We start from the raw sequence: 21,358 nt of genomic DNA on the forward strand, positions 1-21,358 counted from the left end.
GCTGTAACCTGCTGAATTTCCAAGATAACCCCAAGCTGGAATAACATGGTATCTGTGTCTCTGTTTTCACAGTGCTGATCAGGCTCTAGACAGATTTGCTATGAAGAAATTCTTTGATGATAAAGTTTCAGCTTTAATGCAGCCATCCCAAAAAAGGTATTCAATTTATTTCTAATTCATACCAACAAATAAGAAATGTCAGTTATCTTCTGCCCCCATTCCTTACTCTCTCCCCTGCTGTGTGAAGGCTGTTTCCTCTAGATCCTCCAGTGATTCCTGAACTCTCAGCACTTTATCTTATATTAATCTTCCTTGATGGATGAGATCTCTGCTTCAGTTCCTGCACGTAGCCCAGCATAGATAAGACCTTTTGTACCACCCTGTTATCTGCATGCATTCTTACTGCATTGTTTGTTAGGAAAAGGAGATGTTGCAATCCATTTCTTAATTGCTCCAAGATAATAATAAACTCATTTTTCCATAGCATAAATGTTTTGTATGGAATGCGTGTTGATTAGTATGCAATAAAGATCTTATTATCGCTTGTTTGGAGGATCTGCAGATTATGCAGTCATCCCATGCTCATGCTAGTAAATATTTGTCAAAGCATGTATTATGTATTCTGTCTATCTGGATGTCTTACCTCTTCAGTCTGTCTGCGTGAATGAGGTTGAGTTATGACTTAAAGCAAGTGGCTTGAAAAGTGAATAGTTCTAGGGCTGACTATTTACCTGACTCTGAGGTGAGGTAATGAAGGATTCAGTACCAAAAGAGGGGAGCAGTTTTTTGATATCCATCAGACAACTGGTTGTGATATAGCTGAATCTTGTAGAAATGCAAAATATCCTTTGGGTTTGATTTAGTAATACGGATTGCTTTTGGTTTTAATCAGCATGTATACATTAGGTTTTTTTAGAAGTTGTTTAAAGGATAAGACTTTACTAGTAATTAAACTAGAAAAATATGTAGTAATAATGTGCGTATAGCATTTGGTTCTGTTCATGTCTAAATAAGAAAAGCTTTCCCATTGCCTCTTGAACCCATTTGGTGACCTGCACAGCTCCTTTTCACATGAGAAATAGTAACACAGCATCCCATTAGACTTTAAACTGCTCATAAATAGAAGTTCACTGATCTCATTATTCTTTCAGTTTTATGCCTGCATACATACACTTTGTATTGTAATAAAACAGGATTTGAGGTGATGCCTACCAGATACAGAGGCATGAACTGTGGGAACAAAAGGAAAGAGGTGGTCTTAATGTTCCTATTAAGAAGCCTTGTGCATTAGTCCTGATTTGAAATGAGCACCCCTGCGGCAGGCACATTTCCATGGAGCTAAGGAAGGATTCTCACCGCATCCTCTGTGACCTGTGCCTCGTGGCAGTTTTTACAGCCATGTTGACAGGAAGCTTCCATAGCTACTGACTTAGGTGAACTGTATGTGAGCCCTAAAGCTAGAGATAAAATAGGTGTAAACGGTGCTATCTTGGTTTGGCATCCTCTTCCAGGAGACTTGCTTAGTTCCTCTAGGGTCTCCAAGAGGGACTCGGTTCATTTCCAGACAGATGAAGTTAGCGTCTTTGCTCAGCAATGCTGAACTTGAGCTGACCGTCTTCTGAGCACGTACACATGCACATGCTTGGGAGTCTCTCCCCCCATGACAACAGAGGATGGACTCCAAACCATGCATCAAAACTGTTTTCCTACCAAGCCTAACCTTTGCTTCAGGCAGTGGCTAGTAATCCTGTTGCAGAGAAAGGTAAAACCGACTCTGTAATATTCCTGGCTAGTTCTATAATCCTTTCTAACTCCAAGTTGATCAACTAATGGCCTGAATCACCTTTTTAATATGCTTTTCCACTGAAGCTGTTGCTGGATAATAAAATAGTCATGTTCTTCTTAAAATCCAGTTGATGTATAAGTAGGTATAATTTAAGTGAATCTCAAAGTTGATATAATGTCAAAATATACCATTATTGTATTTTGCAACTTTTTCTCCACTTAATTTTGTCCTCAAAAATTAAATTGTGGTCATTATATGCATCAGTTCTGAAAATACCACCTACCTTTTTTTCCTCACTGCTAATGAGGTGCTGTAACAGTTGCAAGGAGAGCAACCATGCTAGAGACTTCAGAAGTCCTGCTTTGAATCCATCTTGGAAATACTTAGTATTCTCAGATATTTCAGTTGAAGGTTTCCCTGAATAAGTGCAGATATGGAGCCTTCATATATAAAATTTCTATATAAATTTTTCAGTTTAATTGAACACACCTCTCAAAAATAAGTAAATTGCCTGTAAGCATCTTGAATACACTATCTGGAGAAATAAGGTTCAAGAATTCAGATGAATTTTTGAAATAATTAAAAACAGATGGGGGTGAGGAGAGACTATTCAGACTGAGTGATTGCTAATGCGATGTTTTACCATAGTGTTTGCTGTTACGCAGTTGTAGCAATTTTTAAACTGGTGCTTTTGCTGCAACATTCTCAGAAAGACTGAAAGGGGAAACAAGGAGCAAAGCTGACTTCTAACATTTCAAAATAAAGCAACCTTGCTAGCTGTATATAAAAAGAAATCCCTTCAAAACCACCACAGCCCCCATTCTGGGGTAATAGAGCTGTCATGGCTGGGCAGAGTATCTTTAACTGTGGTGTTACCAGGAGTGAGCAGTAAGGAATGGGTTAGTGAGATTTGTGTGTAAAGGGGGAAAGGGAGGTGATTTTTTTTTTTTTTTTTTGTACATTCTTGAGAGTGAAGTTAAATGCAGGTTATGTCATGGGCATGAAAGAAAAATGCACTCAAAAACAATAGAAAAATGAAAGGAGACTGATTTCACTTGGTTATTTAAGGAGATAAGAGGAATTTTTTTTAAACACAGCAATGGTGTTCACCTGCATGTACTTGCTTGTGAGCTTATGACCAAAGCAGTTACTAAATAGCAGCAATACAAAGATCTTCACATTGCTATGGCATTTTTCCTTTGTTCAGCACTGAAAGAGATCACTTTGCAGTATAAGGATGTTATTTGCCTATAGTGGCTTTTATGCTAAGATTTCTGACAAGGGCACTTGTTGCTCTTGTTTTCATGAAGTGCGCTTCACTGTAAACGGAGTGGGACCCAGTGTGAAAGCCAGTTCAGACCTTCAATTGTAACTAGAAATGTGTATTGAACTGACTGGCTTTACTAGCTCTGTGAATTACCTTTCTTATTTAGAATAGTGATGTCAATAGGTAAAATAAAGACCTTTGCAATAGTAATGTAATAGCCATGGATTTTAAAACCCAATAAATTAAAGTGTCTTTTCATGCTATTTTATGACGATTATTCTTTTTGGAGTTACACGTAATGACAAAATGCTAGTCATGATCCATGGTCTAGAAATACTAATGTGTAAAAATTCTGTTTCCCTCACACAATTGCATTTCTGTTTTTTTTGTAATTTGGACAAATTTTGTGTTTTTAGATATGTTCAATTTCTAAGTGGCCTTCTATCTGGATCTGTGAAAATGAATACAACCCCTCTTTTCCTGCACTATGTTATTCTTCATGGCATCCCAAGCTTTGATGCAGGAGGAGGTAAACTACCTAATTTTTCATATTCAAACAGAGGCTCAAAGTCTTGTTTCACTTTGGAGTTTTCCAGAAATTGTGCCTGAATCTCAAAGTCAGAGTTGATGCTCCTTGATATCAGTCCAAATATTCCAATAAAAGAACTGGGAGAAGGGAAATATCCTAACAAAAAAATGAGTATGTAGGCCATGCAAGAGAAGGTGGAGCAAAATTTTCCTCCTCTGTTGAATGCAGAGACAATGCTAGATCAGTCTGCCTTGCTTCTGAACTGCTGTGCTCCTGGTTCCTGGAAGAGACCTGAGAACTTACTTGTGTTTCCTGGGCAAGTGTCTTCCTGTTCACATCTTCCCCTTCCTTTTCTGAGATGGGTTTTTTTCTGTAGAAAAGCTGTTCAGATATGGTGGACTTCTAAGGTGGCCTGCTGTAATCAACAGCTTTAAAATTAAAATACTAAACCAAGATGATGTAGTAGAGCTTACCTCACAGTGAAGTAGTACAGCGCCTTCCCTTTATCACCCAAGAGTTACCTAATACATGTCTTTTGAAATGTCCTCTCTCTGAGTCTGCGAAGCTCCATTGTCGTCACTGTTGTTTAGGCTGTGTTATTTTTTAAATAACTATTTCAATAAAAACAAAGCGTTTATTGTAGTCAGAGCTTTAAGGTTGATTCTAGTTTTGAAATAAAACTGTGAAACAAGTTTTTCATTTAATTTTCAAAAATGTTTTTTATTTTATTCTTAGGTTTTTTTGGCCATTCTCTACCTCCCTTATTCATTTTGTTTTCCTGTAGAAAAATGGGAAGGAAAGAAGCCATTTAATAAGGAGCAAAGTGTTCCCTCTTTCTTTTCTTATGGTATCCTTTAAAAACCTCCCCTTCCCCAATTCAGAACTAATCTGGAGAGCAGGGAAAACTTGACTTTATTTTACAAAATATTATCAAAAACTATTTTGGGGGAAAATGAATCTGCCAACGTTCATTTTCTTTGGAAAGATGTTTTAACAGTCAACATTGTGCCACTTGTATGCCACTTTGCTCAATCTGGATGTGCACAAAATTTCCTAATTATAATACTAAGAAAAAGGAAAATAATTACAAAAATAGTCTATTCTGTTAACTTCTTTTCAGTTTGTCGGCCTTTCCTGAAGTTATACCAGGCTATGCAACCAGTTTATACATCTGGAATATAGTAAGTCTTAGCCATTTTCTTTATGTGTGAGTCCAATTTTTAATTCTCACAATTGCAGAATTGCTTAATCTATTTTCTTGTTTGTTTCTTTATACCATATATTTTATTTTTCTTTTCTCTCCTGTTAAGTAGTGTAGGGCCAGAAAATCAAAGCCGCATCTGCATTGCTATAGAGCCAGCCCAGCTTTTGAAGGGAGATGTTATGGTAAGTTAATTGTATGGAATGAAAATCTAGTACTGTGCCTTTTAGATTATAGCCTCTATTCTGTTTTGCATTCTTGTAAAAATAAATTGAGAAAATCATTGCAGACATACTAACAAATAGATGATTAAATTCATTTAATAACCTATCTGTTTTTTTATGAATCAAAATTATCCTCAAATTAGAAGGTTTTAAGGAGCCAAAACAATTGCTGTTAGCATTCCCATTTCATAGCATCACCAAATGCAGTTATGCCTGTATTGCTATTTTCTTTATAAAATTTGTCTTGGGAAGATTTATAACTCAGCATTGAAACACCCTTGCCCTGTAACTTGGCAGACAAGATTCACAATCATAAAACTATATGCTGTTAAGAAAATACCTGATTGCTTCTATATTATTTTGGGACTGAAAAAGGTGATATCAAATGAAAGTTTCCTGATTCTACTGGCAGCTGCAGTATCCAGAAGGCACTCTGTATGCGCAACATAGTTTGTGTAATTTGCACTGCTGTCATTTTAAATCTCTCTGCTTTCTCTCATTTGTCATTTGCAGTTATGCAAGGAGAAAGTAAAGAAAGATAGTTGCCATGTCTTTCAATTGGTTAGACTAAGGAGATAGAAGAACGAGTAGAATGAATGGGGGAGGAATTTTCAGACAGAGTATTCCTGTGTATATTGCTAGTAGGTTTCAGAATGCTTTTTTATTTACTTTTTGATTGAGGAATGTTGAATCTTGGTAAGAGTCTCCTTGGTATCAGATGCTTTTTTCTTTTTTAATTCATCTTTTTTTTATTATCTTCCTTCTTCTCTGTGTCCTGTCCTCCTTCCCCTCCCAGTTCAGTTTAGTACTTTGTTCTTCTTTTTTTCTTTCACTGAAAGATGGAGAAAGAATAATGCTTCTAAATAGCCTGCTATAAATTGTCTGGAATACTCTAGAGGTTTGGGGCAGTTTCAGATTTGAGAAGATTATTACTCATCAGAGGCGTTGTTGATGCCTAAGCAAATTGAGTAGATTACAAAAGAAATCAGTCCGATATCTCTCAAATACTTGCTTAAAAGAAAAAAAGGTGCACATAGCTTTTCAGTAATGCTTTCCATCAGTAGGTTTTTATATCATTTTAAAAGAGGCCAACTTCATTGGTCCCATATTATTACTGTGGGATGTTTTCTGAACAAGCCAACATCTTATTCAATACAGTAGGATTTCCTATAGAAAGACTTCAGTTATGAATGTTTTTTTTTAGCTATGGCTAAGCATAGCCATCAGTGGTTTCAGGAAAAACAAAAGTCTCTAGTGCCCACTCCCCCAACTCCATAGGGTTTAACAGCTTGAAGTGCAAGGATTTTAAAAAACAGAGGTCTTTGTAATCTTTGACTTGTTGCCTTTGTTTCTTGCAGTCGTTTTCTACAACTGTGTTTCTGAAGAAGTCTTGGAGAGAACCAGATGTGTATTATTTATCCTTTTGACACTACTTGCTTGCCTTGGGCTTACAGAATTCCTTAAGACAATATAAAAGGCATGTGGTGATGAAGCACAGCCACAGCTGTTAAAAAGCTGCACTGACGTCAGTAAATGCATATAGGTATTTCCCAGCATATTACAGTGGCTTGTATTACTCTTGAATATAGTGTCAGAAGGCAATGGAGTCAGAATTCAAAGTTAAACTTAGGCTCCATTGAAAAACTCATTAAGTACACTGAGTGCTAAAAGATACTTTCAGCGTCTTAGGTATAGATGTACAGTGAATGGTTGGTAAGAGGGTCAGATTTTCATAAACAATCACAATACTGTATAAACAAGTATTTTAGAAAATTCTGAGTTAAAATTCTTGAAAGCTATTACTTTGAATTAGAAAGTAGAAAGAAGTACTCTGGTAGTTGCATAGTTCTCTGAACTGACCCAGATTAAGCATTTAGGATTTTTATAAATATGATGTGAAAGGTCCTGAGTAAGTCCTGCATCTGTACAAAGCCAAAACTCTTACAAGCTGGAGGATATAATATGTTTTACAGTTATTCAGCCTTCTGTATCTTCAGTAACTCTCATGCATGACCCCCATATAAAAACAATGTGGCTCTTTAAACAGTTAAAATAAAAAAGATAGCACTTTAACACAAAATTGTGGAGGAAGTTTATAACCTTAAAGAAGCTCTTCAGTCTCTTCAAGCCTCCTTTTGCTCACAGCATATAATTGAATAGGATGATAACAGTTATTTGCGGGCTGATTATAAATTTTGGAGAAGGTTAGTTCATCAGGGGCTCTCTTACTGCCATTTTTCTGTCCATTTTTCACTTCTGGCCAAACTTGCACTCATTTCTTAGGCAAATATCTATCCTCCTTAACAGTGTTTTGCCTTTACGTAAAACTATTGGGTATTGCGAAGAATAGGAGGTTATTTATTCTTGAACTCAAGCATTCTAACTGGTTTTCATGGCTTATATTTTGCCAGAATTAAACTTTGTTATTGTTTTACCTCACTGGCTAGCATTGTGCATTTGCACAAGCCTTGTTTTCCTACTGCCAAAAAAACAAACAAACCCCAAAAGTACTGAAAATTATTTTTAAAGTTTGATTACTGTCTGTTTTAGGAGTAATAATTGGTTTGAATTCAGACTCTTTTCTTGAGCTTTGACATCTGATACAACATGCTTATCTTTTGAGGCTTTTTGCTTTGTAAAGGAGAGCAGTTTAAGAAGAATGATGCAGTTGATAAAGGCATAATAGGGATCTACAGCTGTTCACCTGCATGTATCTGTTTGGTCTTTGTCATGCTGGAGTTGGATACTTAATCAGTTTTCCATTCTTCTTGCGTTTGTTGGTGTAGATTGGAAGTGACTGTATGGGAATCAGATGATAGCAGATCAGTGTAGATGAAGGGAGGAATCAAGTCAGTTATGTTCTCTTAATTCTCCAGTCATTCAAAGATGTCTTAATTGAATTGGACTGTGAATGAGTATCCCTCAATAAACGCTAAAGGCTGGTTAATATGGGTTGGTTTGGAAACAGGCTTGAATTATCCTGATGAAATTCACAATTAAAAGTGTTGCGCCTTATCCGATCTTTGTGCATTGCTCCTCCTGGTCCTCTCCCACTTTCCAGGTAGAATGAGAGTTTTTGGAGAAGTTGTTTCTCAGGTGGGTGACTAATCTCTTAAATGAGAGGTGGAGGCAAGACTGAATTTTAAGTTCTTTTGTGGAATGGCCCCTTGGGCTTCTGTTGAAGAGACAAATACCTTCAGCTACATGAATAATACAAAAAGAATGCACTGTCAAGTTAAATGAGTCTTCAGAGACTATTATCTCTATTTTTCATCTCGGGAAGAGCATGATGCTTCAGATTGAAGAAAGGCAAGGGGTGGGATGGGCCTTGTAGTTCACCCAAGACACCTGATGACCAAAGCCAAGCATAGTTTTGACAGTTGTGTTTTGATGATTGTTATCCATGTCTTTGCTGCCCAATGCACCTGGTATATGGGCTGAGATAGATCACAAATTGTCCGGTGTGCCAGGTGTACGGTCAGTGCTGATGGACTTCGAGAATTTAAGACGTCGCGGGATTACTGTAATGGTGGATAGCGTAGAGCAAAAATTTAGGTTATGTTTACAAATGCTGTAGTGAGAAGAACTGTGTAACTGTGCTTTACCCTTACTTACAACAGTGTCTATCCTAAACCCCTACATCTTTCTTGTATTACTTCACCTCCCTTTTGCTTGAATGCCTATTTGCTCTTCAGTTATTCAGTAGCTTCTGCTAGAAACACTTTTCGCAGTCTGGCTTAAAAAAGGAAGATTTTTGTTATCTCTTTAATGCATTTCAGTAACATCTACTTGATCATTAAATCTTGAGGTCCTTTTCAGTCCTATGACTAAGATTACCAAAATTTTTATATATTCCTATAAGAATGCTGAGTGGTCATATATTGCACTGGACTCCCCAAAGAATTAGTAGGTAAAAAGTCCACAGGTCTGGTCTAAAAGAAAGTGGTGTTAGAGAATATTTGTGTTATGTTCATGTTTAGCAGCTGAAATTCATACTAGATGTTATTTTTTGATACTTCTGTGTTGTTCTAGGGTAGGTGGCAAAACTACCACCGACTTCCCTCCATAACATAAAAGAAGATCCTATCACATTTGTACTAGTAGAGGAGATTTAAAAAAAAAAAAAAAAGTCCTAAAATGGGTGTAATCAACTTGCAAGTTTTCTGAGAAGGCTGCTCTATGTAACTGCTTTAGTTATTTTGAAATGGATGTGCTGTCATTTAGTTTTATATTAGTTTGGTGCCATGAAAAAGTACTGATATAAGTCTGCGTTCCAACATTGTAATGACACATGTTATGATTCTGAATCATCATTGACTGATCGGTGACTGATGGTGATGAAAGTAGTAATTATTATTTTTACACATCCAAAACTCGATCTTGCCTTGGGCCTGTATAATTTTAAAAGAATTGAGCAACCCATGTCCTGCTTGTTACAACATCAGTGGTGTCTGCAGTAAATGGCACTGTGGTTGGTTTGTTTAGACACTAATTCGGACAACATACATGCCGGTTTGTGTAGATTTTTAGAAATTGCTAACTGACATGTTTTCCTTTATTTTTTTATTTTTTAGCTGAAGTGTTATCACAAAAAATATCGGTCAGCTACTCGGGATGTGGTTTTTCATCTTCAGTTTCACACTGGAGCTATTCAAGGACACGGCCTGGTGTTTGGCAAAGAGGACCTGGATAATGCCAACAAAGGTACTTGCCTTCTGTGGTTTGTTGGCTGTCAGTGTGAACAGGGGTGGATGCATGTGTCTGTGCATGAAGTTGTTACATTCAACATGAGGACAAGTCTGTTTTCAAAGTGCTTTTCTATATATATAATTTTATTTTTCAGTTCCCATTCCTATCTTTAGGAGAAGGGAGACTACTGTATGCTAGTTATCTCATAACACTGCAGCACAGCTAAACCCCTAATGAAGGCTAAAGATCTTTGGATGAGTTAACTGCTCAAAATAAATCAGACACTCCTACATAGCCCTTACCTCAACTTCTGATATTTGTAAAAACAGCAAACATTTCTTTAAAATGGTGACTCTCTTAGTCACCATTGGAGGATATAAGATGAGCTAAGGGCATCACTTTTTGGCTGATGAAAACAATGACAAAGTTTGATGCTAGATTTGTCTGAGTATGGGACCCTTTTAATTTACTTCAGACTGGATGCCCAAAAATGGAGGCAAAGTTTTCAGACATATTTGAAAATCTGCGTTGTGCTAATCTGTACTTTCCGAAGGATTTCTTAATTTTTTTTTAATATTTATTTGTAGGATTGTATCTTACCTGCCCTATATAAACTGAAACAAAACATATTTTCCTGCAACATGTGCCTATACAAAAGTTTTTTGGTCAAATACTGCAATTTAGCTAATATAACGAACACTTATAGTTTGCTCCCAGGTATGTTTTCCTTTAACAGCCACAGACAGCCATGTCTGTCAAGAGGGACCTATTTTTCTTCTCGGTTTTTGACTGTTCTTGGAAGAAAACAAAATTCCAGCTTACACTTATGTGGCCTTTTTTAGGGAATGTGGCTGTTCTAGAAAAAAATTGCTAGATTTGAAGTGAAAAGAAGTGTGACAAAAGTACATGTATTAATAGCAATAGAAAATCTTGATTTCTGAGTGCCTTGAAAGTGTTTCTGTGGGAACTAGCTTGCTGAAATATTATCCTTTTTTTTTTTCAGATGATCGTTTCCCTGATTATGGGAAGGTAGAACTAGTGTTTTCAGGAACCCCAGAGAAAATTCAAGGTGAGTATCCAGTATACAAAAAAAAAAAAAAAAAATACTTTGGAAGTGACTGCATTGAAATGTATGTTTAAAAAAAATCATTTTTTATCTCTTAGAAAATCTAGAATTGAATTTCAGTGCTAAAATATGCAATATAGTTACAGATTTAAATGTAAAGAGTTTAATGAAGCCTCTGCATTTACATCAGTGTTAAGAGTGATCCAACATTTAAAAAAATATACCAGAACAGCGGCTGACCACCACTAGATACCACTTCTATATCTGTAGAAAACACGCTGTATTATAGGTAGCTTGCTTAAGCGTAAGTGACAGCAGCGGTCCATCCCATAACACTTTTTTGGCTGTTGTCATAAGTGATCAAGTTTGATTAAATAGTGAAGTTGGGCTGTCTTCAGTTTAACATAAAGAGAAATGGTTCTAGTTTTTCCTGGAGATGCTTCTGCTCTGAATCTGGTTTATAGAGTATATCCTGTATACCTCCAGAATATATTCTATTCTTAGATATCTAAGATCATAGACAATTACTGACTGCAACAAGAAGGACTTAAATCGTGCTTTATATTGCAGTTTGATTCTGTTAAGGGTTTTGTTTTTATTTATTGTGTTACAAAAATTATAGGTTCTGCCTGAGACTAAATGAAAAACAAATATTCTGAACAGTCTGTGTCTCATACATAATCCTATTAGGTGTCCTGAGAATTGCATATTTTCCTCTTCAGTCTTTTTCACAATTTTGATTACTAACAGACTTGTAATAGCAGTCAGTAAGAAGTTGGTTTCTGTCCAGCTGAGCACAAAGATCTCACTTAGCCTGTTGGAAAGCCATATAAGAAAAAATAGTATTATAAATAAATATCACCAGCTTGATCTAAATGCTTCCTGGATGATAAATCCTATATTATGCTTGGAGAGAGGCCAGCTGACATGTCTGAAAAAGGATCAAAATTTGTTCAAGTCCCCCCTCCCTAGAGGGAAAATCAAATTTCTGTTTTTAGGAAGCTCTAAGTAGTTGGAAAGTAAGGTTCTCACTGTTTGGAAATTAGTACTCAATTTCTGTCTAAGCAGTTAACAGGCTGGGAAGAAGAGTTCACCGTGAAATATTTATTTACAATTTCTGCAGAATTATATCCTAGAATAATTCAAGTTAGAGTAGACTGCAGGTAGTCTCCAGTCTATCCTCCTGGTCAAAGCAGGGGCAGCCATGAGATTGGACCAGATTGCCCAGGACTTTGTCCTTTCAGGTCTGGAAAACCTCAAAGATGGAGACAGCACCTCCACGCTGGGCAGCCTGTTCCACTGTCTGACTGTCCTTGCGGTGAAAATAGTCTTCCTTGTATTGAGTTTAAAGCTCTCTTGTTTCAATTTATGCCTGCTCTTCCTCGTCCTCCCACCTTGCGCCACAGTAAAGAGCCTGGCCCCATCTCCTCAATAACCTCCCCATATGCCCTGGGGGGCTGCTGTCAGGTTCCCTCAAAGCCACCCCTTCCCCAGGCTGAATGAGCCCCGGTCCCTTGGCCTCTCCTCCCAGGGCAAGTGCTCCAGCCCTGACCATCCTGGTGGCCCTCTGCTGAACTGGCTCCCGTTTATTAATGCCTTTGGTGTATTGCGTAGCCTGAAACTGGACATGTTATTCTAGAAAATAACCTACTGGGATACAATTTTTAAGAAAGGATGCACTTGCCAGGAAGATTAAGCACCTAATTATTTAGGTAACAAACTTCCTAAATGTGCTTTGTGATAAACATGATCACACAGACTCTGTACAGAGGGCTTTTTTCTGCCTGCACACAAAGGTTCTGGGTCATGGTATTCTTTCCTTCTGATCTTAACTATCCATGTTTTGAAATGGGCACTAATCACAGCACATGCACCACACAGCAGTGCAGTAAAAAAGCACAGCACTGTGCTCCTTTAGACCAGTTTACAACAGGACCTACTTCTCAAGACACAGATGAAGAATTGGTAACTAAGAGTTTTTGTTGTTGTTCTTATTATTCCCTGTTCTAGATGGAGGAACAGAGGCAGAAAGCTGATTTGATCTGTATGATGTATCTGTATCAAATCAGTGTCAAAGCCAAGTCCAAGGTCATGAGTTCTTGATGTTCATACTTTGCTTTTGAATCACTGGACCACACCTAAATTCCTAGTGGTATACATCTAAAAGCTGAACATTATCTTCTGCCTTGTTAAGGGCAGAAGAATGTGTGTTGCTGCTGTAAATTCCAGGTATGTTTGGCAGAGTGTACTTTTGTGCAGGCAAACGACCTGATCTTGGGCTCTGCTGGAAGGTTAGAGAATGGATGAAACAATGCAGTTGGCACCTTGAGGGAATTGGCAGGGAAAATGGAGTGGCAGCTTAGAACTCTCCCTATGCTCTTTAGTGATATAGTTCTCCAGGATCAGGATGGTAGCCTATAACAAAATCTTATTTTATCATCCCTTTGTTACCATCTCTTTACAAACACTTGTGGTTTCATTCTGCAAAGTTTGTTTTATTGTGCCTGGGTGAAGAGCCAGACAGATTATCTGTGTGAGGGGCTGATTCAAGTTCAGAGATGTGTGACATCATCAAGATGCTCACAATAAATTTTTTTGCTGGTTCCTGCTCTAATGACATGTAAATTAAGCTTTTGTAGTTGCTTTATATAACCTTTCTTCCCCTAGTGTTTCCTCTTACATTTCAGAACATGATGTTACGGTGGGGGTAGCAACTTCTATCAGAGGGACACATGTGTGTGTGTGTGTATGTCATTACAAATGTGGCTATGATACCTTTCTGTCTCAAACAGATGTTAATTTTTTAGGCTGTGAACACCTTCAGAATGACCATGGAGTGATAGTTGATTACAATACCTCAGATCCACTGATACGCTGGGACTCCTATGAAAATATGAGCCCTGATGGGGAAGGTGAGTAATTTATCACAAGAGGCCAAGGCTAAACCTTTGACAGCTGTGCCACAGTGTTTGAATGGCAGGAAGGAGAGCTCATTTGCTTGAACATAATACAGCTTTACTAATGTGGGAGTTAAGTAGCTGTCCACTCTTGCCTGTTCAGCCACAGTGGCTCTGATGGAAAGAAATCTGTGCTAGTTATTTAAGAGAGATTCTTGTTAATGCATTGAATCGGACTGAGAGACAGCAGATTAGTATGGGTTATTGGTATTTGTAAATTTGCTGAGAGGGGTTTTTGTTATAAAGCTTCTAGTTTGAATCCTGATATGGAACTTTAAGAGCAGCAGAATGATTAATCTTGCAGTATAATGCAGTGATTACTGTATTATCGGGAATGTTGCAGGAGGTACTTTAGGCTGTAAAGTCACAGATAACCAAACAGCAAAGGGTATGTGTATTTGTGTATTTCTCCTCATAAATGTATGTACTTCTCAATTGTCCTTTTACTACTTAGATTATTTTCTGTATCTGCTGGTGCATGCAGAGGATGAAAGTCTCCAGTGGCAGCTTTCAGTTCTGGTTCCAATGTACATATTTTCCTGATGCTTTGCTCGAGTGAATGGCGAAAAGAGTAGTTGTGCTTTTAATGGATATATTTTCCATGTGAGGACTCAGAATGTCACACCTGTGTGTGCACACCAGCACACACACAAGCTTGCCATTGTTAAAAGTAAAAACATGAGAGAAGGTACTGAATGGATGCCAAAGTCCTTGTTTTTACAGCTCTCCTGTTATGAAATGGGAGAGACATGCAGCTAAGATACTCAAATTAGCCACTCTCTGAGGTCAGTTTCCAGCTATTTTTATAATCTTCTAGGATCAGCGTTGGCCATCTAATGGCTACAGCAGTGAGGGCTTTGGGAGCAGAGACGTACTGGGAACCTGGAGGGGTTTTTTGTCTGTTTTTTTTCCCCTCCCCCCACTGAGTCACTCTTGTACAGGAGTGTTTCCTAATAGTGATTATTCACTGCAGACTCCAACTGGTAGCAAACTAGGAGAAAATAGGGAGTGGGAGGAGAACAGTGATTTGGTGCTGGTACACAGGGAAGACAGAGCATTCCACAGAGAGCCAACAGGGGCTTTATAGCTGATTAAGACTGTGCAGGGTCTTCACAAGGAGTAGTATCGGAGAGACTGAGTCTTGGCTGAAACAGATGTCTCAATTTCTGTCTAGGATGTTTCCAGACCATGTGTGAGTTTTTCACTGTTGTTGTGTGGTGTGGGTAAGGGTTTTTTTGTTTGTTTGGTTTTTAGAGCTATAGCATGTGTAAACATAGCCCTCAACAAGCAATGCATTGATGTCATAAATATTTTTAACTGCTAAGTTTGACTGGATAGATAAGTGTGACCTTCCCACCCTCATACATTATATTTTAGATAGCTATATCAGTACAGGAAATCAAAAGCAGAGATAAATGTGTAGGCAGCACACTCTGGGAAGTTACATAACTGTATGTTGCTCCTATCTTGAAGGCTTCATCACAGACCAATCACAAGTGCAATTAACTTGGATTCCTGATGTTCAGAAGTCACATGTGCTACAAAATAGCCTTTTTTTGGATGTAATTTGTACGTACAATAGGCTTTTAATTACCTGAGATACATTATATTTATAATGTGTTTGGATATTAAAACATTTATTATGTGTCTCTATAGAAATCACTACAGCAGAAGCATTTCTAGAGAATACACCAGAAGCACATGAGTTGTATCCAGATGTTCTCTTCTCAAGCAAACATTTAAGAGGCAACATAAGTGTGATCCCGGGGAGCACAACAAGCACGTTTCGGGCAGAGGATTTGTCTCTACAAAGCTTAGGCAAAGGATCAGGAGGAGCTAAAGCATGTGCATGGGGGTCAGTTAGTTTTTCTCTTAAGGCTGAGACCTGTGTTCAAGAGGAAGCTAAGCTTAGTCTGCTCTTTGAGGTAAATATAATCTGCTTAGGTCTTCCTTTACCTTGGATTTATAAATACTAGAACAGACTTCTTGTATATTTTGTTTGGTGGTTCAATAACTAATGCTTTTGCATTAAAAAGGATGAATCCTAGTTTTCACCACAGGGTGGGAGACCACTAAGAGGAGATGCCAGTTTCACTCCAAACAGTGAGTAGTGTCAAAAAGCTTTGAGCCTGAAGCCTCTGGCTACAACCTTGAAGATACAATCTTTTCTATACCTCAGACAAGATTAAGGTACAAGATTTGGTACAATTGGAAGGCTGTGTAACTGTAGTGGTATGCTTAAGATGTGGAAGAGACTCGTACAGAGTGCCTGTTTCAGGTCTGTTCCATATAAGCTCCAGTTCTAGCCTTGTGTAGGGACTGGTCTTCACAGTTGTGCTTGTTTTCAGTGGGGATTTCAATAAGAATAATAGGAGAATTGAGTGCAATAGGTGATTTCTCTATTGGTTATACACCTTTTTGTTCATTTCAAAAATGTGTGCCTGTGAAATTCCAGATCAAGATGGGCAGGAAGGCTACAGCAGAGCTTTGTGAAATGGCCAGGATTTCCTTTGTAGGTGTGTGTGTGTGTGTGTGTGTGTGTGTGTGTGTGGAATGGCTGTTTCCAAAATGATGGGTTAAAATGGAAAAATAGAGATGAACAAGAAAGCGGTATCTCTCTTTTGAAATCCTACACCTATTTGGCCTCATTACCAAAAGAACAAAAGATGAAAGGACTTGATAAAAGAAAAATGTACCCAGGGTATCTTGATTTGTTGGCATGATACAGTGTTGCAGAAAGAAACCATTGCCTTTTAAATGATCTTGAAATCTTTGATGGTGGTAGTGGTAGAGTTGTTTATGTCTGTATTGAGTAAGGACAGACTGTGGACAGTTTGCTCCCTGGATTTAGTTCCTTGTCCCTCATTTGTAACAGCATAGAAATTTTAACAATTGGGAAGGAAATAAGTGATTTGAATTTCTTCTCACAAATGCTGTTTCTCTTCAGATACCTTAGGAAATGTCTGTTGTATATTGCATTAATAGCCCTCTATAATAGATTGAAGCTTTTATTAGTTTCTGAATTTGTATCAGATTTCCTTCTCCTCAGGTGGTACACTTGCACAGAGACTTGTATTATGCTGATTTAAAAGCCTACAGTTGAATACAATATTTGGAACCACAAGAATCAGAAGGTCTTCATACTGCCATGTAAAAGTCTGTGACGGTTACTGTTATTTTTCTTGTGGTTTTTAGACTCACGGTACCCATCAAGTCTTGTGCATGTTGTGGGCAGGAAAGGACAGAAATGACTTTTGATCTTGTTGAGCACAGTTTTATTTTTCAGCCTTAAGGCAGCACTACCATACAATAGATGTGTGTGGATTTACAAAAGATTGCTCATTTGCTGCAAAACAGCAGGTTGACCACAAAGATAGGTCACCTGTGGACACATATGAGTAATACCTTCTATTATTTCAAGAGATTGAAATGTGTCCCCTTTCCAGCTAATAATCATGTTTTGTCAGGACCCTATAACTGAGGTTTTGCAGTTCACATACTTTTATCCACGGTTCAGTGTTACTCTTCCTTTTGATTGCTAAAGCCGTATGCATCTCCTTTATATTTAAACTGAACTTTGGGGATTTGGACTGTCTGTGATGATGTTTTGAGAGTAGTATGAAGCAAAGTGGTGGACTAAACCATTGTAGGTCTAGTACCTATTGCTATGTTAAAAATTAGTAAAAGCAATTACTGTCCATTTTTATGGCATTTGGAGTGGGAGGGAAGTGGTGGTTCACAATAAGCTAAAAGGAAATATTTTCTATGGGAACAGAAAGTTGAAAGAAACTAGCAGTATTTCCTCCCCCACTTTGCAGACTTTTTTCCTGTGTTTTATCAATTGAACTTAAATATTTCTGTTTAAAACAAACAAAAAACAACACAAATCCCAAGAGCATTCCAAATGACAATTAGTTTTGGAAAAAAGCTTTTCCCCAACTGAAGGGGATGGTGGTGGGGTGGGGTGTTAATGGAAAAATTTGGAGTTGGGATTTTTGAGTTCGGGAGGGGGGATTACCTCTGAATGATAATTTTGAGGTTTATTACTTGGCATAGCAGGCGAGAGATACCATTGCTAAAACAAATACTTCCAAACTGCTGAAAATATAAGACTCCTTCCTACGGTAGGAACCATAGGAACCATCAGTTTGTATGGAATCTACAGGGGATCCTGGTACAGGCCTGGGCTCCCAGGTGTTGTGAAACTGTATGTATTGAAATTGAATGTATTAAAATAAAAACAAAATGTGTTTTCAAAGAGCAGAAACACCTTTTGGTAGAGAAGATTAATAATTGGAAGGAAAAGATGGCTGTTGTTCTTCCTTTTGTGTTGTGTACAGCTGCTTTATCTCAGCTTTATTCTAAGTCTTTGGATAGTACAGTAAGATTATTCTAAAGAGAATGAATCAACTGTGAATAAACAAATTTGTCTTAAGGTGACACAGCTGTGCCCACACAACTGTGGAGTGTGTGCAACTGTTTCTGCCATATATAGTTTCTTTAGTTTTCTATAGTTTTTTTATACTTTTCTATAGTTTCTATAGTTTTTTTTCTGCCAAAAAAAATTTTTTTTTAATAAAAAAACCCTGTTAAACATAAAAGGTGATAATTTGCCAAAATAGTATTTGTTTTAGTTTGACTGAATTCAGTGGATTGGCTACAGGAATGTGCTTGATTCTTGTTCAGTATGCCAGTTTAAGACTTTTCATTTATTTTAACGACTGCTAGATCCCTCTGCACTCTTTAGACTGCCAACTGTACAGTCTGTGGAAAGAAGAGAACGTGGGCATGTGTTACAAATTGCTAAAAATGACAAGAGAAAGACTTTTCAGCAAGTTTTTACAAGGCAGGAACTTATGTCTTTCACATTTGAATCTTGCTGTTCATTTCCTAGCAGAGTGGCTTTGCTTGCTAACAGTGTTTGATAATCGGAAAAGAAACAACTTTGGAAGCAAAAAGATGTTTTCTTTTGAGCTAAATAGAGTAGGACAGAATGAATCCAAATTCCTATATCTTGGGAGTGTTGGGTAACAAATTTTCTAGTCTATCATACCTATAATCAACACCAAATAGTCATAAATTGCCAAGGGTTTATAAACAGGCTTGCTCCAGCTCTTTTTTTCTTTTTATAAAGAAAAATATCTGAGAAGTGTCTCCAGGTAGGCTATAGCCAACGTCCCGGTATGCACCTGTGTCATGTGATTAGATGGGATGTTTGACTTTATTTGAAATTTTTTTTCCCCTTTTCAACCCAAAGTAAATAGTTATTGAATAGGGAGGTGCCCTCTTGTGTATTTAAACACTTGTTTTCCCAGAGGGCCCCTTCAGTATTGCAAAACTCGAGGGCCGAGACAAAACTGGTTGGCTTTGGTGCCTTAAAAGGAATGCAAATGCCTACCAACGAAAACAGCAGGTTTGATGCCATTTCTGGTGAGTGAAGCTGAAGAATAAATTAGTAGTGAATAAATGATAATTCCAGCTTTTAATCACCAGTTAGATGCAGTACTCCTGGAGACAAAGAGAGATTTATTAGGAGGTGTCGGGGGGTCAGAAGACATCCTGCAGCAATTTCTCTACTCCTGTTTGACAATGAAAATAGAAACATCAAGCTTTTGGATTTATGCTATAAAATGCCGCCAGCTTGCAACAGTATCTAAAATACCTTGGAGTGTCTGCTTTAATTAATTTTCTCTAAGGAAGCTTGTGTCTTTTATTTCTTAATGTTTTGTGTGTTCTTGTTTGGATTTTTAAAAGAATTCTGGTTATTGTTATTAACCCAAAGACGGAGAGTGAATTGGAGATAAATTAATGGAGAATGGTTTACTTTGAATGCTGGTAATGTTCATAGGGTTACAAGATTTCATTTAAAAACATTAAAAAAAAAAACCCCACCAAACAATAGCCAGAGAGGGATGGTAACAGTTAAAATAAAATAAATAGTTTGAAAGTCTTACATCTAGAAACAAGAACAGTTTACAAGCAGGATTTCCCAGGTTTTTATCCCAAGTCTCTGTTTTTTCCATTAGCCTCCTGCCTCTGAATACCACTACTTTCCTTTCTCTTTTCTATGAGCCCCTTTTGTCCTTAATTCTTTGTAGACTGCTATTTATGCTCTGGTAGCTTCTCAGCCTTTCATTCTGTGAAGGTTATTTGAGGACATTTTTTTTTCTCCAAGTACCAATATCTTTAACAGTACACAGGTTTATCTGAAGCACAGATTGCATGTGTCAAATACTTTCAAAGCTACTGCAGAGCTAATTATTATTATTATTATTTAATTGCATGCTGTGTTTTTTCTTTTTTCTTTCTTTTTTTTTTTAATGGTCTCCAACTAGTTTCTGCCCTATTGCGATAACTGACAGTGTTATGTTGTTATCCCAAGGATGTATTCACCAGCCCTCTGTCAAAGGCTTTCAGTACCCTTTTTGACCCAAAGAACAAGAGGCAAAATTTGGGTGGTTTAAGAGATGTTCAAGGTGCATTCAGATATCTTTTGCAGTTCTGTTTTTATAACATTGCATGAAAGACCTCTCCCTTCAGCACAGGAGGATTCAGACAATCAGAATCTATGAGGAGGATGACGCATGCGGTTGCAGCTCGCTTGCCCTCCTTCCCATAGGCTGTTATCTCAGGGCCATGTAACATGGCTTTTGCAGACATAGTTGTAATTTCCTTCTTTGTCTCTCTGTTATCTGCTTCTTTGCCTGAACAGCTCAAAAAGATATGTAGAAAATTTTTTTTTGCCCAACTTATTTCAGTTCCTGAGCAGACTTGCACTTTGTAACATGTGCTTCTTTCTTAGTCATATCAAATGCAGTCTGCGGTTGTTAATATTGTTAATTTAAACACTGTCCAAATTGATACCTCCTTCCACATACAGGTACCATGTACCACAGAAAGAAGCTTCCCTTCACCCATTCTTAAAATCTGTTTAATGCCTCAGGTTGAATTCAAGTCCTGAAAGGCAAACCTGTGCCCCAGGTGTGTGTCCCATTCCTGCAGCTGCTTCCTGAACAGGTCGTCTTTTCTCTCTTGGGAAGGCAGTAGGGCATCCCGTCTGCTCAGCTTCATTAGGCTAAGACAAAGTAAGAAAAAATAACCTTAATTATGGTTTAAGAATCGGATATCTTTTTTTCCCGTAACAGCTTGCTTGCCTGACAGTAGAGCTGTCATGGCAGCAGCAGAGATGGAAAGCGTAACTGGATGGAGCAAACTGAAAGCATCATAGCACATGTTAGGATTTGGTGTGTGTTTGTTCTGTGACTTTGTAAGACCAGAAGGAGAAGCAAGTAAGTCCCCTTTCTCTGTCTGCACCCGAGCATACATACACTGACCTCCCGGGCCCATCTCCAGTCCAGCAACTAGTGGAAATGTGAACAGAGGGCATCTTTAGTCATGGGGCCATTTGCACTGGAAAAATAGGTCATGCTGTCTCTTCAGTGAATGCGTGTGCATGAATGAAAAATCATGATAATTCCCAAATGGCATATTTCTGAGGAAGACTTACAAAACAAAAGATAGACTTCTGTATGAAAGCAGTGGGGTTTCTTCTGTTTTTTCAAGCCACCATGAAGCAAGAGCTAGCCTCTTTCTGGTAAATTCCTGCAGTAATCAGGTTGTTCTGAATTCTTGGGCCTAG

At 37.8% G+C, this 21,358-nt stretch overlaps 1 protein-coding gene across 11 annotated transcripts in view; it reads left to right on the forward strand.

Annotated features, from left to right (window-relative positions):
- The window catches only part of TNS3 (tensin 3), a 332,367-nt gene that overhangs the window by 217,345 nt on the left and 93,664 nt on the right, over positions 1-21,358 (forward strand). For 10 of the 11 annotated variants that reach the window (XM_067291189.1, XM_067291185.1, XM_067291188.1 and 7 more), the window contains 7 exons: positions 73-156; positions 3,470-3,582; positions 4,703-4,763; positions 4,893-4,968; positions 9,582-9,711; positions 10,700-10,765; positions 13,570-13,674. In XM_067291189.1, the coding sequence (XP_067147290.1) occupies positions 73-156; positions 3,470-3,582; positions 4,703-4,763; positions 4,893-4,968; positions 9,582-9,711; positions 10,700-10,765; positions 13,570-13,674 (635 nt within the window). The remainder of the gene's footprint in view (positions 1-72; positions 157-3,469; positions 3,583-4,702; positions 4,764-4,892; positions 4,969-9,581; positions 9,712-10,699; positions 10,766-13,569; positions 13,675-21,358) is intronic. The other variant, XM_067291187.1, reaches the window with a different exon arrangement.

Source organism: Apteryx mantelli, chromosome 2, assembly GCF_036417845.1.
Source record: "Apteryx mantelli isolate bAptMan1 chromosome 2, bAptMan1.hap1, whole genome shotgun sequence".
Taxonomy (NCBI): domain Eukaryota; kingdom Metazoa; phylum Chordata; class Aves; order Apterygiformes; family Apterygidae; genus Apteryx; species Apteryx mantelli.